Genomic DNA, 16,150 nt, shown 5'->3' on the forward strand with positions numbered 1-16,150 from the left:
ATATGTGAACAAAATATCAAAGGGTATTTAGGTAAAAAGTAATCTATCTTTGATACACGAGTTATCAGACATATGAACAACTTGTGTATATCCTCAAAACACATCAAACAAAAAAGATTAGACATATGAACAACTTGTGTATATCCTCAAAACACATCAAACAAAAAAGATTAGACATATGAACAACATGTGAACCGTATGAACATCTTCTGCATATTCAGGAACCAACTCTGTTGTATGTACATGGACACCTACGAAGTTTGTGTTCACATGAAATCACAGATACTATTCATATTCATGTGATGTGATTGTGCATATGTATCGATATGAACATCTATTGCCTTTGATATGTGTTCATTTAAACGAATTCAAATGTCATACTAATCACTTACCAATAAGAACGTTTTGATCATATTCTTCATTATCGGAATTCGAATTGCGAATTCAAATACAACCATGTCCATTTGTACAACCAATGCAACCCAATTAATTGAGATATTTATGGAAATGATAAGAGTTCATTTATTATGATTTGAATATTTATGGAAGATGAATATAGTTCATTAATTATAATCAATACTTTATATTAGGAAATAATCAAAACTTCTATGAAATCACATATTCATCAAACTAAATAGACGGTTGAGATTGAGTTGTATTAGTTGTACAAATGTAAAAGGTTGTATAATAACCAACCTCTCTCTCTCTCTCTCTCTATATATATATATATATATATATATATATATATATATATATATAGGGGCCTAATCAAATGTGAACTAATTAGTTTCTGGTAATCGTGAGGTCCAATATGAGCCAATCATTTTATGATATTAATTGTATTACCTTAATTAATAGGTAAAGGGCGTTTTAGTAAAATAATTAATTATAATTTAAATATTTTTCTTATTTAATAGTTATCAAATTTGGTTTCCTTAATTATCAAGAATTCGGTTTCCTTAATTATCTCAACAAAATTGTATCACAGTCGTGTATCACATTGTGGTTGTGTGTGGCCTAAGACTCATATCACATCTATTATCAACTCATGTTCAAAACGTTATCACAGTGGTATCACAATGTGTAACACAATTGATTTTGTGTCTTACTGTTATAAATTCTTGGGTATCACAGCGTGTATCATATTTGTTTTGTGCTTTAGTGTTAGAAATTCTTGGTCGGAGAGAGAGAGGGGGAGAGAGGAGAGAGATATGGAAAAGACTAATTTACCATTATTTATTATTAGTAAATTTAAATTATTTGAAAATTAATGAATAATTACCAAAATTAATGAATAGTTACCAAAATTAATATGTTTAATAATGTGTGATTGAGATTGGATCTCACAGTTATCACAAACAATCGAGTTCTCCCTTGATATATATATATATATATATATATATATATATCAAACTCGCCTCAAAACCATTGGATGCACAACACAGATAGACGTAAACAGTCTCATATTCCGTCATCAAGACGAAATGACAGAGCAATTTAAAACATGGATAGAAGAAGAACAAAAGACACCAGAACTCGCATACAAATTCAAGTGGTCAGACTATAAATTTTTAGCAGAAGGACACTACATACAAATCTGGTCACATTTTAATTGGGACATGCTTCTACCCTTTGTTGGAGAGAGCACTCAGCTCAGTATCACAGACATCAACAACAGAGAAGATGACTCAGAAGATGAACCCTATAATCAAGAGTCACCACCAACAATTCCAGAAACACACAGAGACTTCTAGATAAGACAAAACAGCACACAACACATGATCTACAAGAATGATGAAAGCAGTGACGTACCTTCAATAATTCAGACAGCCACGCATACCTCAATAATTCATGGCGGCCGACAAGTCACTGTGTAGTTTTTGAAAAAATTTGCCTAACTTTTACTGTAACAATACTGTAGCATCAACTTTTTACTGTAGCATTACTGTAGCAGTTTGAATTTTTTATAGTGGTAGGCCCCGCAAATAATTTTTTCTCGTGTATATATAGCCGATCGAATTATATATATATATTTAATTTGTAATTTAACCTAAATTTTGTAAATTGTAGATTTGTATTTTTCCTAAATCTGTTTTTAGCTAATACTATTTTTAATTTGTTATCTTTCCTTTTTAATTAGTGTTCGTAAGTAAGAATGGATTTGATTTCATGATTTGTCCTAAATCTGTTAATTTTGATGTTATTTTCTTAATTAAGTTTAATTTTCTCAAACCCTCGACGCTAGTTATCGTTTCCTTGGTGTTATTGGAAAATTTACTAAATCAACCAAAAACCGAGAAAATCCCTCAAAATAGTGAATTCGTCTAAAAACACATTGGACTTATGCCTAAGACGTAGTCTATGTCTTGCTCAAAAGATCAATTCAATTTGAAAAAAATGTATTTTATTTCTCAAATCGACACAATTAACTTCCCCCGAGTGAAATCGCTTTGTCATTTCAACCGGATCAAACTGCGACTTCACAGGCCTTTGATCCACAAAAAAGGTACGCCCACTCAGCAAATTTTTTAGGTCCATGTTGATATTACCTCTGACCTCCTAGGAGGCCAAAGACTACGATACCGCTAGACCAAATGCTCTTTGGTAAATTCCTGAAGTTGCATATCAGCGATAATTACTTTTCTATCTATTCCAGATTTGGATACACAACAAAAGTATGCTTTGGTCGTTGAAAGTTTGGCACCGAGAATGGACTCTCTTAGGACCGAGTGAAAGTTTATTTTGGTATGTTTTACCTAGTCGTGTAATGCAGCAAAATACATTTCTATTTCATTAATTTATTTTATGAATATGCGTAATTTTGAGAGATCAAGATAGTCTTCTATTGGTTTATCAGTTTTATGAATTATTTTGCCGTATTAGTAGGGTTCAACGCATATCTTGTATTTGAATATGTTTATCAATATGTTCAAACGTATTAGTAAGATATACGTATGTAATAGTAAGTTGTTATTGTTGTATAATATATAGTAAAAACATTATATAGCATCTTTGTAGCCAAAAACATGAAGCAAGATTCAAGACGGTGGTCTTCATGTGAAGGGTTTAAGCGTTTTGAACAACTTTTTATAGGAGGGAGTTCTTATGCAGAGGTTGTGGGCACCGAGCAAAGACCGAAGGTGAGAATCAACCAAGACATTGAAGATTCGGGTCACAAAAAAGGCGTTGCAGATAAGAATTTGGGACACAAAATAGGCTTGCAGGTGAGAAGTCTTTGCATGGGACCTCGTCTGAAGAAAATAAAGACAAGATAATGAAAATAGAAGCAAACGAGGAAGACGAAGATAACTTTAACAAGTGTTCGATAGAGAAGCAAAAGATGCGAGACACTTTGAATCGTTGCAAGAAATTTGCACAACCGAAGGGTTTGATTCCCACAAGATGAGTGTAGTGCAATAAAAACACTGGAATGACATATAACCATGCAAGCAATAAAAATAAAATTGAGAGGGACGAAAAATAGAATGAAGAAGGATAGACTCTTCAAGTTCTCGACTCCAAAAGGAGGTGTACCGCTCTACAAAACACGGGCAAACAACTAGTGTGTATATATAAATTATCTGAAACGACTTATGTTTTTCTACGAAAGTTCTTATCAACTTATTATAAGTTATAATGGTTTAACTTCTTCAAAAACTCCTTATTACCGATTTGACATCGGTATAAGTTGTTTATCCAAACACTTAAAAGTGTTTATTACCAATGTCACACCAAAATAGATCACTAAGTTATTTTTACAAGCAATCCTAAACACCATCTTAGAATTTTACATTTTTCAGATTTGGTCTTGGATGTAATATTTATATTATTTTTCAGATATTTAGATGAGATTAAATTCATAAATTCAATTGTTTGGACTTTGGATCGGTGTTGAAGAAAAAGCACAAAGAGTAATTTCAACTTAGTTTCGTAAAACCCTTGCTTCTTCTAGCGCCTTTGTCTTTGCTTCTCCGCATCACAATTCACATCTACTACTAAACCACCGGCGGTCCCTCCAGAACCAAAATTGTCTGTTTGATTATTCAAATGGATGAATCAGGGAAGCAGCCCGACTCCGAGGTACAGTCCTTGCAGGATTTTCTTTTATCTTCCTATTAATGTAAGTAGAATGTGTCTATGTAGGTCAGTCTGATGGTGCTCTTTGAAATTTCAATTTCAGGTTGATTCAGATCCTGCTATTGTAGCTCCACCCACCAGTCCAACCAAAAATGGTAGCTTTTTATGTTCTTGAGATTTGTTTATCATGATAGGTTTTATTCTTATATCGTCTGGGTCATTTCCTTGATGTCTGTATGCAAATGGGTTTGAATTCTTTCATGAAAATTAGTTATTTTGTTTTTTTCCTGCCTCTTTTGTATTTATTTTTCTGGGTGCCCGCAGAGAGCAAATATTCGCTATTATGTTTTGCTCTTAAATGTTAATACTCTCTTAGACTAAGAAATTCTCAGTGCCAGAAAAAAAAGCAACATGAGTATTTGACTGATGATTGAATGCTTAAAATACCATTAACTATGATAATATTTTTTGAGGAATTTTGTTGGCAAATTGGTGAATTTGTAGTAGAAATAGAGAAGGAAATGGTGCATACAACCCAAATAGATGATTGTTTTTTTCCCTGTGATGGAGGGAGTGTTATATTATGGAAAAAAAAGGTTGTCCGAGTTTCTTTACTTTATTGAGTTTATTGTGTTTAGATAAAATACCTCATCAATGTAGGCAAGAGAAGTCCGAAGGAGGTTGTTGAGATCGAAGATGTGGGTAGCAAGAGGCAGAAGATAGGCAATGATGATGTGGAGCAGGCTGTTGAGAGAGAGAATTTCAAAATGGAGACTCAAGAAAAGACTAAGGAAGAGCAAACCAGTTCCTCAAAACAACACTGTTCTTCCCAATCTGAGGAGGAACAGAACGAGGTTCGTTTTTTTGATGATTGATTAGTTTTCTGCTGCAACTATTCTGCTCAATTGTGAATTCTGTTTATATGTAGAGACGGATTTATATGAACCATTAACCATTTTAAAATCAAACTTTACCTTGTTTGTTTGTTTCTTATAATCAAATACAGTGGCTCTATGTACCTATAAGAATGCTTCACTTTATAGTAGAAGTCAAAGTACTGTCATTCTCTCCAAATTGCCTGTTCCATATCATTTTGGTGATATGGTGCTTATATCATCCTTTTGCTTACTTTCATAGCTTTTGTTTCTTATTTCTCTCCTTATTTGTTTTGGTTGAACGAGAGGGAAGAAAAGTTCTCTTTCCAATATTGTGCAACTTCAGTTGGCCTCCATTACATGTTTTTGTTTAAGCCCTTATTAAGATTGCTCAGTTTGTGGTCCACAACTATCCTGGATGAAACATTGTTGCACGAGTTGTAGCAGCAAAGAAGATTGCCTATATATCACCTTGCATAAACATAAAACTTTCAAGAAACACTGTTCCTACTGAAAAGAACATGTGCAATCTCGATATATGCAAGACCAGGTCTGCTGATAGTTAAGATGAATCTGATTCTTCCGATGAGGAAGTGAATCTCTCTGGTTCTGAAGTGTGAATCCTTTGTGCTTCCCTAACAAACCTATGTAAACTTAAAATTGGTCATTTGCCTTCTATAGTGTATGGCACTATGCAACTTTCCCAAGGCATGTTTTCAGGTGTATAGTTGCAACCAAATAGGTGTTTGGGTTATGTTGGATGTTTGTTGTTCATATGAACCCTTCTGTACTAAAAGAAGTCAATTGGCATGATGATCATAGGAGCTGATCATTCTAGTGTGGTTTCATTTTCTTTAATGATGATTTGCAAAGGAGCTATGTTTAGTGTAACCTTTAACTTATAGTGTGTTCCATAGCAGCAGTCATGGAATTTTTTTAATGCATATACAAGAAAATGACAAAATGATCAGCTAACCTAATGAGGTTTCCTCTGGTGCTGTTAAAAGCAGATCTATTGATAAAGAGGAGGTTGATGCAATTGGTTAAAGAATTGCAATCGGTTAGGGTTTCAGTCGAATGCATATTGATATCTTCCACTTTTGAGAGGTAGAAACTCTCCGCATACCAAGTGCCCCCAAAAAAACACTTTGTAAAAACACATTGTAAAAACACGAGTAAGGGGGAGACCAATTGGGTCGTGGAAAACAGCCGCAAATTGATCAAATAGGCATTGTAAATCAGCCTGCTGGTCCTTGGATAACATATCGTCCTGTTTATCAGAATCCACAACGTGTAAACCGACCGGTAAATCACTACGAGGTTCTTCCAAAAATAACCAAGTATGAAGGGAAGCTTGCTTTACCTCCGAATCCGATAACCCTTGGATACAAACTGATTTTCCACCCAACGAGAACTGCATTGATTGATTTTTCCAATTATGCACCACTTCTCCCAAGGTTTTTAGCCACTCCATACCCAAAACTAGGTCTAAATGACCCATTTCGAAGAGCAAGGCATCCACCACAAAATCACAACCACTAATCAACACCGGTAATTTTAAGCACCGTCGATTCACAAAAATCGTATGCCATCTCCCAATTTAATATTGATACCAGAGAAAAATTGAGAAGATATTCCCAATGCTGTGACTAGTTTACGGGATACAAAATTATGAGTTGCCCCACTATCCACCAAAATTACAATCGATATTCCTGAAATGGTCCCTTCGATCTTCAAGGTTTTCCCCTTGGATTCAGCCGTAGCTAAGGATCCTTGAAACTTCAGTACGGTACACAACCCGATCGGTGATTCCTTGTCGCCACCCAAACTATCTTCAGACGCATCCATGGTCCTAATTTCACCACCATCATCAACAATTTCATTATCAGCCAACAATAGAACGCTCAATTTACCTTCCGGACATTTGTGAGCTAGACTGAAAGCCTGACCACAACGAAAGCATAGACCCTTCTTTCGAAGATCCTCCCATTCAGTACGAGTAAGAGAACAAAAACCTCTATTCCGATTTCCTACAGTCGACGAATCGGAGAATTGGACTGCATTAGGTCGTGTAGAGGAAACAGATCGATTGGGCTCCGATTGATTGGACTCAAATCGTGATGTTGGGCCTTTGTCATTAAGCCCAATACTAACAGGTCCTTTGATATCAGGCCGACCCAAGGAATGCTTCAGATCTGGTCGTAAAGTCGATCCAGAACCACTCCTATTGCTCTGATAGCGAAATCGAGACCAGGAAACACTAATCACAGACGGACGCAACATTTCCTCAACGTCTTTGGCCAAATACTTTGCGTTCAGACGAGATTGAGGACGATGAAGTCGCACCCAACGTTCTACCTCATCGCGTTGGGACTCCGGTAAACGAGGAACTAATGACAATAGATATTCATAATCTTCGATTTATTCATGAATGGAATTTACATGTTGAAGCGTTGCCAATTGCTCATAAGGAGTTTGAATCTCCAAACCGCTGAAGCGTTCTAGGAGCTCTTTGGTAAATTGATCCCGCGATAATGGCACATAAATCTCCCTCACGATGGTAAACCAGTGTTAAGCGACCCCTACCATGCTCAATTGCGCTAAACGGATACGTAGTTGTGGAGAAATACCATGGATCTCAAAGTAGAGTTCCGCCTTTTTGATCCATCCTTGAGGATCGAAACCAAAAAACTCAGGCAACTTGACCTTCCTTGCTGCCCAAGGAAGGTGGTCGTTCGATAATTGCTCCCCTCCCTTATCAAAGGAAAAGTTGATTTCTTCTGAGAGAAGAAATCCGATTGATCCTCCTCAAAAATACCAAATCGTTCACCAGTACCGGTACCCAATGGCTTACCTTGTTGTTTCACCCAATTCATCACGAATTTGCGAAACTCAGCCTGTTCTCCACAGAATGTATTGCCGATTTGATCTCAGTCACATCTGATTGAAGTTTTTGAATCTGTTCCTCATGATGATCCAATCGAGCTTGTTGAGAATGAGTTTCCATGGAGAATTCCGGCAGATCAACGGTAGGTCGGACCAATGATAAGAACTCAAACAATTTGGAAGAATGAAAGGATTAAAAGACAAGGGAAATCAACAATTGATTATAAACAAAATTGGAAACTTACAGTTGAAAGAACAAACACGACTCCAGGGAAAACTTCCCTCTCTCAAAGCCACAGCTAAGAGCCTAACTCAATTAACAAGAAAAATCACAATGACCTCATGCTACCAACATTCCCGCCATTTATTAGACACGATTTCATTCTGTAATAGCTAATTGGGCCCAACCCTTTCTTCCACTCTTTTGGGCCGTCTGGAATAAACATTCAATACTTTGGGCTTGGGTAAAGATTGGATCAGATTAGAAGGATCCGTATCAGAATGCTTAAAGTTTCTTGTGTTTGTTGTATCCTGGGTAAATAACATTCAACCTTTTGTGTTACTGCTGTATGTTGAATGGTGGGACGATAGACCTAGAAAACGTAAATGAATTGATGACTAGTCATGATAAGTTCAGTGTTAATTTCGTTTTTGTCAAACCCACTCAAGTATTGAGATATGCGACAACCATCTAACAGAAGTGGTAACTTCCTTTATCCTCTCCGGTTAATGCATTACGTATGCATGGGTTACTTTGACCAAATTGATCTCCCATTTGGTTTTGAACTCAGTTTACTGGATAGCACTTGTGAAGTAAATGCTATAAAGGACCGTAACAGAGTATAAGGAACTGTCATTTAGAATAGAACTGGTCTAGTTGTTTTTGAATTACCAGGAGGTCATATGCTTGAATCATGGATACAATACATCTCCCGAATGCAAGGGATAAGTTCTGCTCAAAGACTATCCTCCTAAACCTTGACATTGCCGAGAATCCTTGATTTAGTTGTTTCAAGATAAAAGAGTAATTTAACGTGAATAATTTTAAAAAATGAACCTCTTTTGCTGTTGGCAAAAGAAAGTTAACTTTCCACTCAGATGCAACTCCTTACTTCTTTTATCATGTGTACTTCATTGGCACATTCTTGTATTATGTTTGCTTATAAATACTACTTGAGATAACAATGCCAAATTGGAATTTCTGAATTGTTCCTAGCAACATACTGTTTTTAAGATGTAGCAGAAGTTCACTTTTCTCAAATATATTGATGCTGTAGCATGTGAGGGCCAAACTCTATGATATGATTGTAGATTCTTTTTCTTTTCAGTGACATTGCTCCCTTTCAGTCATTGAATGATTGTGGTTAATCTTGTTGTAGGTTGAGGTTCCTCCAGCTATAAAGTCAGCAACAACCTCAAAAGACGGAAAGTCCGAGGAAGATGGAGATGATAATTCCAAAAAGGAGGCTGACCAACATTTAGAAAAATGTGTAAGGATAGTTACGATTTCCGGTGTAGTGATTGAAGATCTTTTTGTGATTGAAGATCTTTTTGTGATTGACTGGCTGTGGTCAAACCTTTTGTAGGTTGAGGTTCCTCCAACTAAAAACTCAACAGCAACTACACAAGATGCAAAGAGAGCTAGCAGCTCTATTGAGGCTGAGGAAAAAGATGGAGATGATAATTCCAAGGCGGATGACCAACATTTAGAAACCCCAAAGAATAGTGTAAGCGTAGTTAAGATTTCCATCATGGTGAAAATACATTTTTCCATACAAATGTTTTTACTGAGCTACCACATTTATTGACATTGTGATTTACATTTACTTAAATAATGGTGACAAGCTAAATATATATCGAAAAGCTTGGAGAATGTAAGAAGAGTGAAGCAACTTTCATTCAGTTTTTTAGGGTCTACAGCCAGTTGTTTATTTGGGATGCTCGGTTGCAGGACCTGCATTTATCTTGCAAATTCTTGGCAATTGCAGGATCCCGATGTTGAAATGTTTGATACTTCATCAGTGAAGAAAGCGGTTGGGTCTATGTATTCATTTCTACTTTCTTAAACTTAATGTCATGCTTCCATGGGAGCTTCGATGGCATTACTGACACATGCTAAATACTGCAGCCTCAAACCCCAATAAATTCTCAAGCTACAGGATCCAAAACTTTGCTTATGAGCAACTTAAGTTTTTTGATTAAGGAAGAAGATGTGTATGTACTATTTCTACTTTAGCCTTTTGAAACTTCATTGGGTAGGACCATGTCTGACAAGTACTTGGATTCTATAGGAAAAATTTCTTCAAAAATGTTGGTGAAATTGCCGAAGTCCACTTCGTCATGAAAGAGGACTATTTTACGGGTGAAGGGCATGTAGAATTTACCACTGCTGAAGCAGCTCAAGAGGTATAAGCTCGTGGTTTGATGGTTTCAATAAATGCGTTGATACCTTTTTTACTCAGTTGAGAGTGTGTTTTGTGGTAAATGATGTACCAATCTTTGAAATGAGTAATCAAGTCTTTTAAATATTGGTGAAGTTATGAGGAGAAGACATTGATAACTAATTCTTGTTCTGTTTCCAGGCTCTCAGACTTAACAGTGAGTTGTTGCTAGATCAACCTGTCAGGCTTGATTTGGCGAGAGAAAGGGGTGGAGACTCTACAACAACTCCTGCCACAGGATCCAAAACTTTGTATCTTGGCAACTTAAGTTTTTCAATTGAAGAAGACGATGTGTATGCACTTTTTTCTGCGGTAGCCTTTTGCAACTTGTATGGTCATGTTTGAGAAGTACTTTGATCCTACAGGAAGGATTTCTTCAAAGATGTTGGTGAAATCGCTGAAATCCGCTTTGCCATTAGAGATGACAAATTCTTGGGCTATGGGCACATTGAGTTCACGACTGCTGAAGCTGCTCAAGAGGTATTAGTGTGTGGTTTAATAGTTTAAATTTTTAAGTGAAGAAATTCACAATTTCCTTCTCAATGTTGAAAGTACTTTGCACCCTAGTATCTAAAGTCGAGGGTCTGGTATTCTAGCCCCCATAGCAGCAACCAAATAATTAAAAACAGGAAACAGGCTAACCTTCCTATCTCATACAAGCCAGTAATAAATAAATAGATCTTCTATATTTGCTTACGAGGAAATTGGTATATTTCCACACTCCCCCTCAAGCTATATGTTATACAAGCCAAGTATGGAAATCAAATCATCAAAATTGTTGTTAGGAAGAGCTTTGGTGAGGATATCTACAATATATAGTTTCAAAGGAACATAAATGAGTTCAATGATCCGGGTGTAGACCTTTTCAGAGATGATATGATGATCAATTTCAATGTGCTTTGTCTTGTCATGGTGAACGAGATTCTTAGCTATGTTGATTATAGGTCGACTATTGGTAAACATTTTCACAAAAGGTTGAACTTCTACTCTTAGTTTCTTTAGAAGTTCTTGCAGCCACATTCCTTCACAAATACCAACAATCAATGCTTTATACTTAATACTTGGATTCAGCACTGCTACTTGCTTCTCTAAGTGACAAGACCGGCCAAAACATAGGAGCAGTAACCTGTTACCGATTTTCTCTCAATTTGTTTACGTGCCCAACTTGCATCTGTATAGATCTTGATTGCATGATTCACATTTCTAAAGAGTAAAGATTAGTCCATGAGATGGAGCCATCTTAAGATGCCTTAAAGTTCTCTTGACATAACGTAAGTGTTCTTGAGATAAATTGTTTATGTGCTGACTAACCATGCTCATTACGTAGGCTAATGTCGGGACAAGTATGAGCAAGCTAAATGAGTTTTTGATATGTTCGTTAAATCCGTAGGTGTCTTGGTCAGTTTACAACCAAGTTTGCCGAATTCTTTTAACCTAAGCAGTTAACAACACGGTCAACTGCGGAAAATCGCGGTCGGGACCTTGATTTGCAATTGCGGTTATCGCGGTGAGATAGCGGTGCAATAACGGTAAAAAGAAAATAGGTTCATAAATTAAATATGAATATGTGTATAGATTTGATAGATTGTATGTCTAATACATATCAAGTAAAACAATTCAAAGAACGTTCCAAACCACACAAGCAACATAGTAAATAGAGTTTATATTACTCAGTAAGAGGGCAGAAGTGTAGTCACTGAAGTTAGAACTGAGAAGGCTGGAGTGATCGAGTCTTTAGGTCCAGAAGTGTATTTGTTAGATCGAGGCTGGAGTTGAGGAGTGTAGTCGTTAGGTCGATTGGCTTGAGTCGAGCAACATCAGTCAATCAGATCACAATATTAGAGCACAGCAGCATATGACCAGAGAAGTACGCACAGTTCGGTCAACCACAGTTCGTTGATGAAAATGAGAAAGGAAGGCGATGGATTTAATCTAGGTCAACCTAAAGTCTATGGCCCAAGTTATGAAAGTAAAATCCCATACACTATTAAAAATAGAAGTCCAAATGTTCTAAAACTGAAAGACCCATGGACTAAATTATAGCGGTATAGCGGACCGCAATTGCAAAGCAAAATCTCGGGTGCAATAGCGGTGAATACCGCTGCTATTTGCGGCACTGCTTAAAACCACTGCTATTTGGTTACTGCTATTCTCCTCAGGACCGCAATCCGCAATTGCACCACTATTACACTGCTATTGCATCGCAATTAACTGCATAGCTTTTAACAAATCAAGAATATATTTCTGTTGAGAGATTGCTATGCTTTTCTTTATGGTAGCAACTTCCATACCCAAAAAATATCTTTACTCGTCTAGATCTTTGATTTTAAGTCCCATAGCTAGGAGTTCCTTTAGATCTTTGATTTTGAAACAATCATTGCTGGTTTAAATGATGTTGTCTACAACTATAAGGATAGCAGAATTTCCTCTTTTTTAATGCTTGAAAATCAAAATATGGTCCGTTTGACCCTGTAAATACCCATTAGTTATCAAGGTTTTCGCAAACGTGTCAAAACCATGCTTACTGTTTTAGTTCATAAGAGATATATGCAGTTTGCACACCAGGTTTTTGGTTTACCTTGGTTTTAAGCACCAAAGGGATCACCATGTAGACTTCCTCTTCTAGATCTCCATTGAGGAATGCGTTCTCAACATTAAGTTGGAACAGTGGCCCATTCTTATTAACTGCGAGCAGAAGGAATACACAGACAATGTTCAATTTGGCAACAAGGCTGAATGTCTCTTAATAGTCAATGCCATATGACTAGTTGAGAATCTCTTTATAATTGATGCCATGTACACAAACCTTACCTTTATCCCTAGGGGTAGAGAGGTTTTCGTGAACACCTCCGGCTTGCGATAATTTAATCTTTGTAAAAGATAAACGTGAATCTTTAACTGTGCTGTTAATTGCGGCACAAATAGCGCTGCAATAGCGGCGCAATATCGGATATCGGATATCGGACCTATGCAAAATATCGGTGGTCAAATAGCGTTGCCGCTAATATCGGCGCAATTTACCGCGATTTGACCGATATTTAGGGCCAAATTGCGGTCCACAATAGCACTATTTAGTTTTAGTTTTTGTTGGGCTTCACTTTTGAGTCTTTGACTTGGGCAATTAGGCTTTTTATTTTGATTTGGGCTATGTTTTAATTTTAATCCATTAACATAACAGTATAACAATTAAGAATTACTTTCTTTCTATCATCAACCCAAGTTGGAACTTGGAAGGAAGTCGTAGGTTCTTACACGTTCGACAGCCTCTTCGACTCTTGGACGGAAGTCGTTTATGAACACTTTTTCTATTTTGTTTTGTGAAACTTGTTTAAGTTGATGTTTTGATGTTAAAACTATTTTCCTAATTAATGCATATGATATGTTTATGTATGCATATATATATGTATATAAATATAATTATATTATATTATATATAATTCTAAGAAGTATTATATGAACTGCTATTTTTGGACCGCTACACCACTGCTATGACCACTATTTCAAATATTGGTCCTGACCGCTATTTTGTATTTTGACCAATATAACAGCATAGATCTTGAAAGAAAATTTTGAAAGTGTAGAAGATGCTAACAAGATTGGAAGGTGCTCAAGATAATCGATTTTTTAGTGGCATATAAACGCATTAAAAAAGCAAGATACTAGAGGATGTAAAAGGTAAAAAAAGCTAGGACAGTGGAAGACAAAATATGAAGTGCAAAAAAATAGATTAAAGGGCATTCCTTACTACTGGGCAAAGATCCCTTCCTAAAATTATAGTCCTGAAAAGATTGATGACTGACAACTATATTCAATTTCTAGGCTCTCAAACTAAACAACAAGGTGATATTAGATCGGCATGTGAAACTTGATTTGGCAAGGGAACGAGGTGCGTACACCCCGGGTAGCAGGTATCATGGCCTGGCAATATACTTTAATTTCTTCAGCTGGACAAGTAAAAATATGAACTGATATTGTATATAATGACTGTAGCGTGGAGAAGTCTAACCAAAAGGGAGGGCAAGCTCATGGAAAAACCGTATTTGTACGGGGATTTGATTCTAGTGATGGTTTTGACAATGTATGTTTATGTACAATACTTTTATTGAGGATTTCCTGTTTAGAATTCTCATTACATCTCTGGCTGATAAATGATTTCTGTCACCTTGGTATATTTTTTTCCCCTTTTGTTATCTGATGCAGATTAGGACTGCACTTGAAAAGCATTTTGGGAAATGTGGAGAGATTTCACGTATGTCCATACCAAAAGATTACGAGTCTGGGGCTCCTAAAGGGTTTGTCTTCTTGGAATTGCATTTTGATGCTTGAAGTTGTTCTACCATTTCATAAAGTCTTAAATATTTGCTGTTTGTTGATTATTAAGCATTCATTTATTACGGACTTGGGGCTTAATTTGTCTAATCAATTAATTGTATTTCCGTAGAGTTGCTTTTATCGACTTTCTGGACAGTAACGGGTTCAGTCGAGCTCTAGAACTTGATGGATCAGAAGTTGGAGGCAGCATGATAACTGTTCAGGAAGCGAAAAACCAGAGAGCTGATAGTCGTGAAGGATCAGGACGTGGAAGCCGTGGCTGGGGTGAAGGAAATGGCTATGGTGGTGGCTGGGGTGGAGGAAATGGCAATGGTGGGGGCTGGGGTGGAAGAAGCGCCTCTGGTGGGGGTTGGGGTGGAGGAAGCGGCTCTGGTGGTGGCTGGGTTGGAGGAAGCGGATCTTTTGGCCGCTGGGGTGGAGGAAGCGGCTCTGTTGGTGGCTGGGGTGGAAGAAGCTACTCTGTTGGTGGCTGGGGTGGCCGGGCTATAGGAAGTGGCTTTAGTGGTGGCAGGGGTAGAGAAAGTGGCACTGGTAGTCACTGGGCTAGTGGCAGGGATAGGGAAAGTGGCACGGGCGGTGGGTGGGGTAGTGGAAGTGGCTATGGCTGTGGGCGGGGTAGTGGAAGTGGCTATGGTGGTGGCCCGGATAGGGAAAGTGGCTCGGGTAGTGGCCGGGGTAGTGGAAGTGGCTATGGTGGTAGCCGTGTTATTGATAGTGGCTATGTTGGTGGCCGGGGTAGGGAAAGTGGCTCTGGTGGTGGGTGGGGTAGTGGAAGTGGTTATGGTGGTGGTCGGGGTAGTGGAAGTGGCTATGGTGGCAGTGGCTGGAGTAGAGAAGGTGACTCTCGTAGCGGCTGGAGTAGAGGAAGTGGCTTGGGTGGGAGGTCTGGTTGGGGATTTAGCAGCAGCCGTGGCGGTAGGTTTAGTAGCAGCCATGGTAACAGCAATCAGGGAGGTAGCAGGTCGTAACCGACGCCAATTCGATCACTTATGTGGCTCCATAACTAAAATTCTTGCTCTCAAATTGTAACCACTTGTGATGCATATTAATGTCCTGGGAAGAGTTTGTCTTTTTTTTTATTTTTATTTCTTATATTATTATTTCACATCGACTACCTTGTTGGAGTTGCATATGTAATATATGGTCAGCCAAATGATTGTATGAGGAGAGTTAAGGTGAGTAACGTAAGAAGAGATCTGGACCGTTGCTCACCTTCAATCTCAAACCCATTCATGAATCGCGCTTGATACAGGGATTGATCCGGTGCATCTCATTTTAATGTGCATTTAAGGGTGGAGGTCCTTTCTTATGCTTCTCACCTTAACTCTCATTCTTCATTTGTTATTTGATAAATTGTCTAGTGATCAAAGAAAGCTTTCACAATATTATTTCTAGTTGATCTACAAATTGAGAAATCTGGAGCCAACAACTAGTTAATTTATCCTATTCTTCTATAAATCGAGCTTAATTATGTGAAAATAGTGGTTATTCTTCTATAAATCGAGCTTAATTATGTGAAAATAGTGGGTATTCTTCTAT

General features: G+C 37.4%; 1 protein-coding gene across 1 annotated transcript; it reads left to right on the forward strand.

The window, feature by feature from the left end:
- Positions 1-3,922: 3,922 nt before the first annotated feature.
- LOC112523858 (nucleolin 2-like) lies at positions 3,923-15,579 on the forward strand. Its single transcript, XM_025133531.1, has 14 exons — positions 3,923-4,080; positions 4,181-4,232; positions 4,738-4,931; positions 9,218-9,328; positions 9,425-9,565; positions 9,827-9,871; positions 9,967-10,052; positions 10,130-10,244; positions 10,421-10,572; positions 10,645-10,759; positions 14,099-14,187; positions 14,270-14,357; positions 14,480-14,571; positions 14,721-15,579. Exons 1-14 carry the CDS (start codon positions 4,048-4,050, stop codon positions 15,577-15,579), a joined length of 2,172 nt encoding a protein of 723 aa, XP_024989299.1. The 5' UTR covers positions 3,923-4,047.
- Positions 15,580-16,150: the final 571 nt, after the last annotated feature.

Source organism: Cynara cardunculus, assembly GCF_001531365.2.
Source record: "Cynara cardunculus var. scolymus isolate 2C chromosome LG 12, CcrdV1, whole genome shotgun sequence".
NCBI lineage: Eukaryota > Viridiplantae > Streptophyta > Magnoliopsida > Asterales > Asteraceae > Cynara > Cynara cardunculus.

Excerpts from the sequence above, each read along its gene's own strand:
- LOC112523858 (XM_025133531.1), top strand. The coding sequence starts at position 4,048 with ATGGATGAATCAGGGAAGCAGCCCGACTCCGAG. Across the intron at positions 4,233-4,737 it reads CACCAGTCCAACCAAAAATG|GCAAGAGAAGTCCGAAGGAG; the intron begins GTAGCTTTTTAT and ends TCATCAATGTAG. Across the intron at positions 9,566-9,826 it reads TAGAAACCCCAAAGAATAGT|GATCCCGATGTTGAAATGTT; the intron begins GTAAGCGTAGTT and ends TGGCAATTGCAG.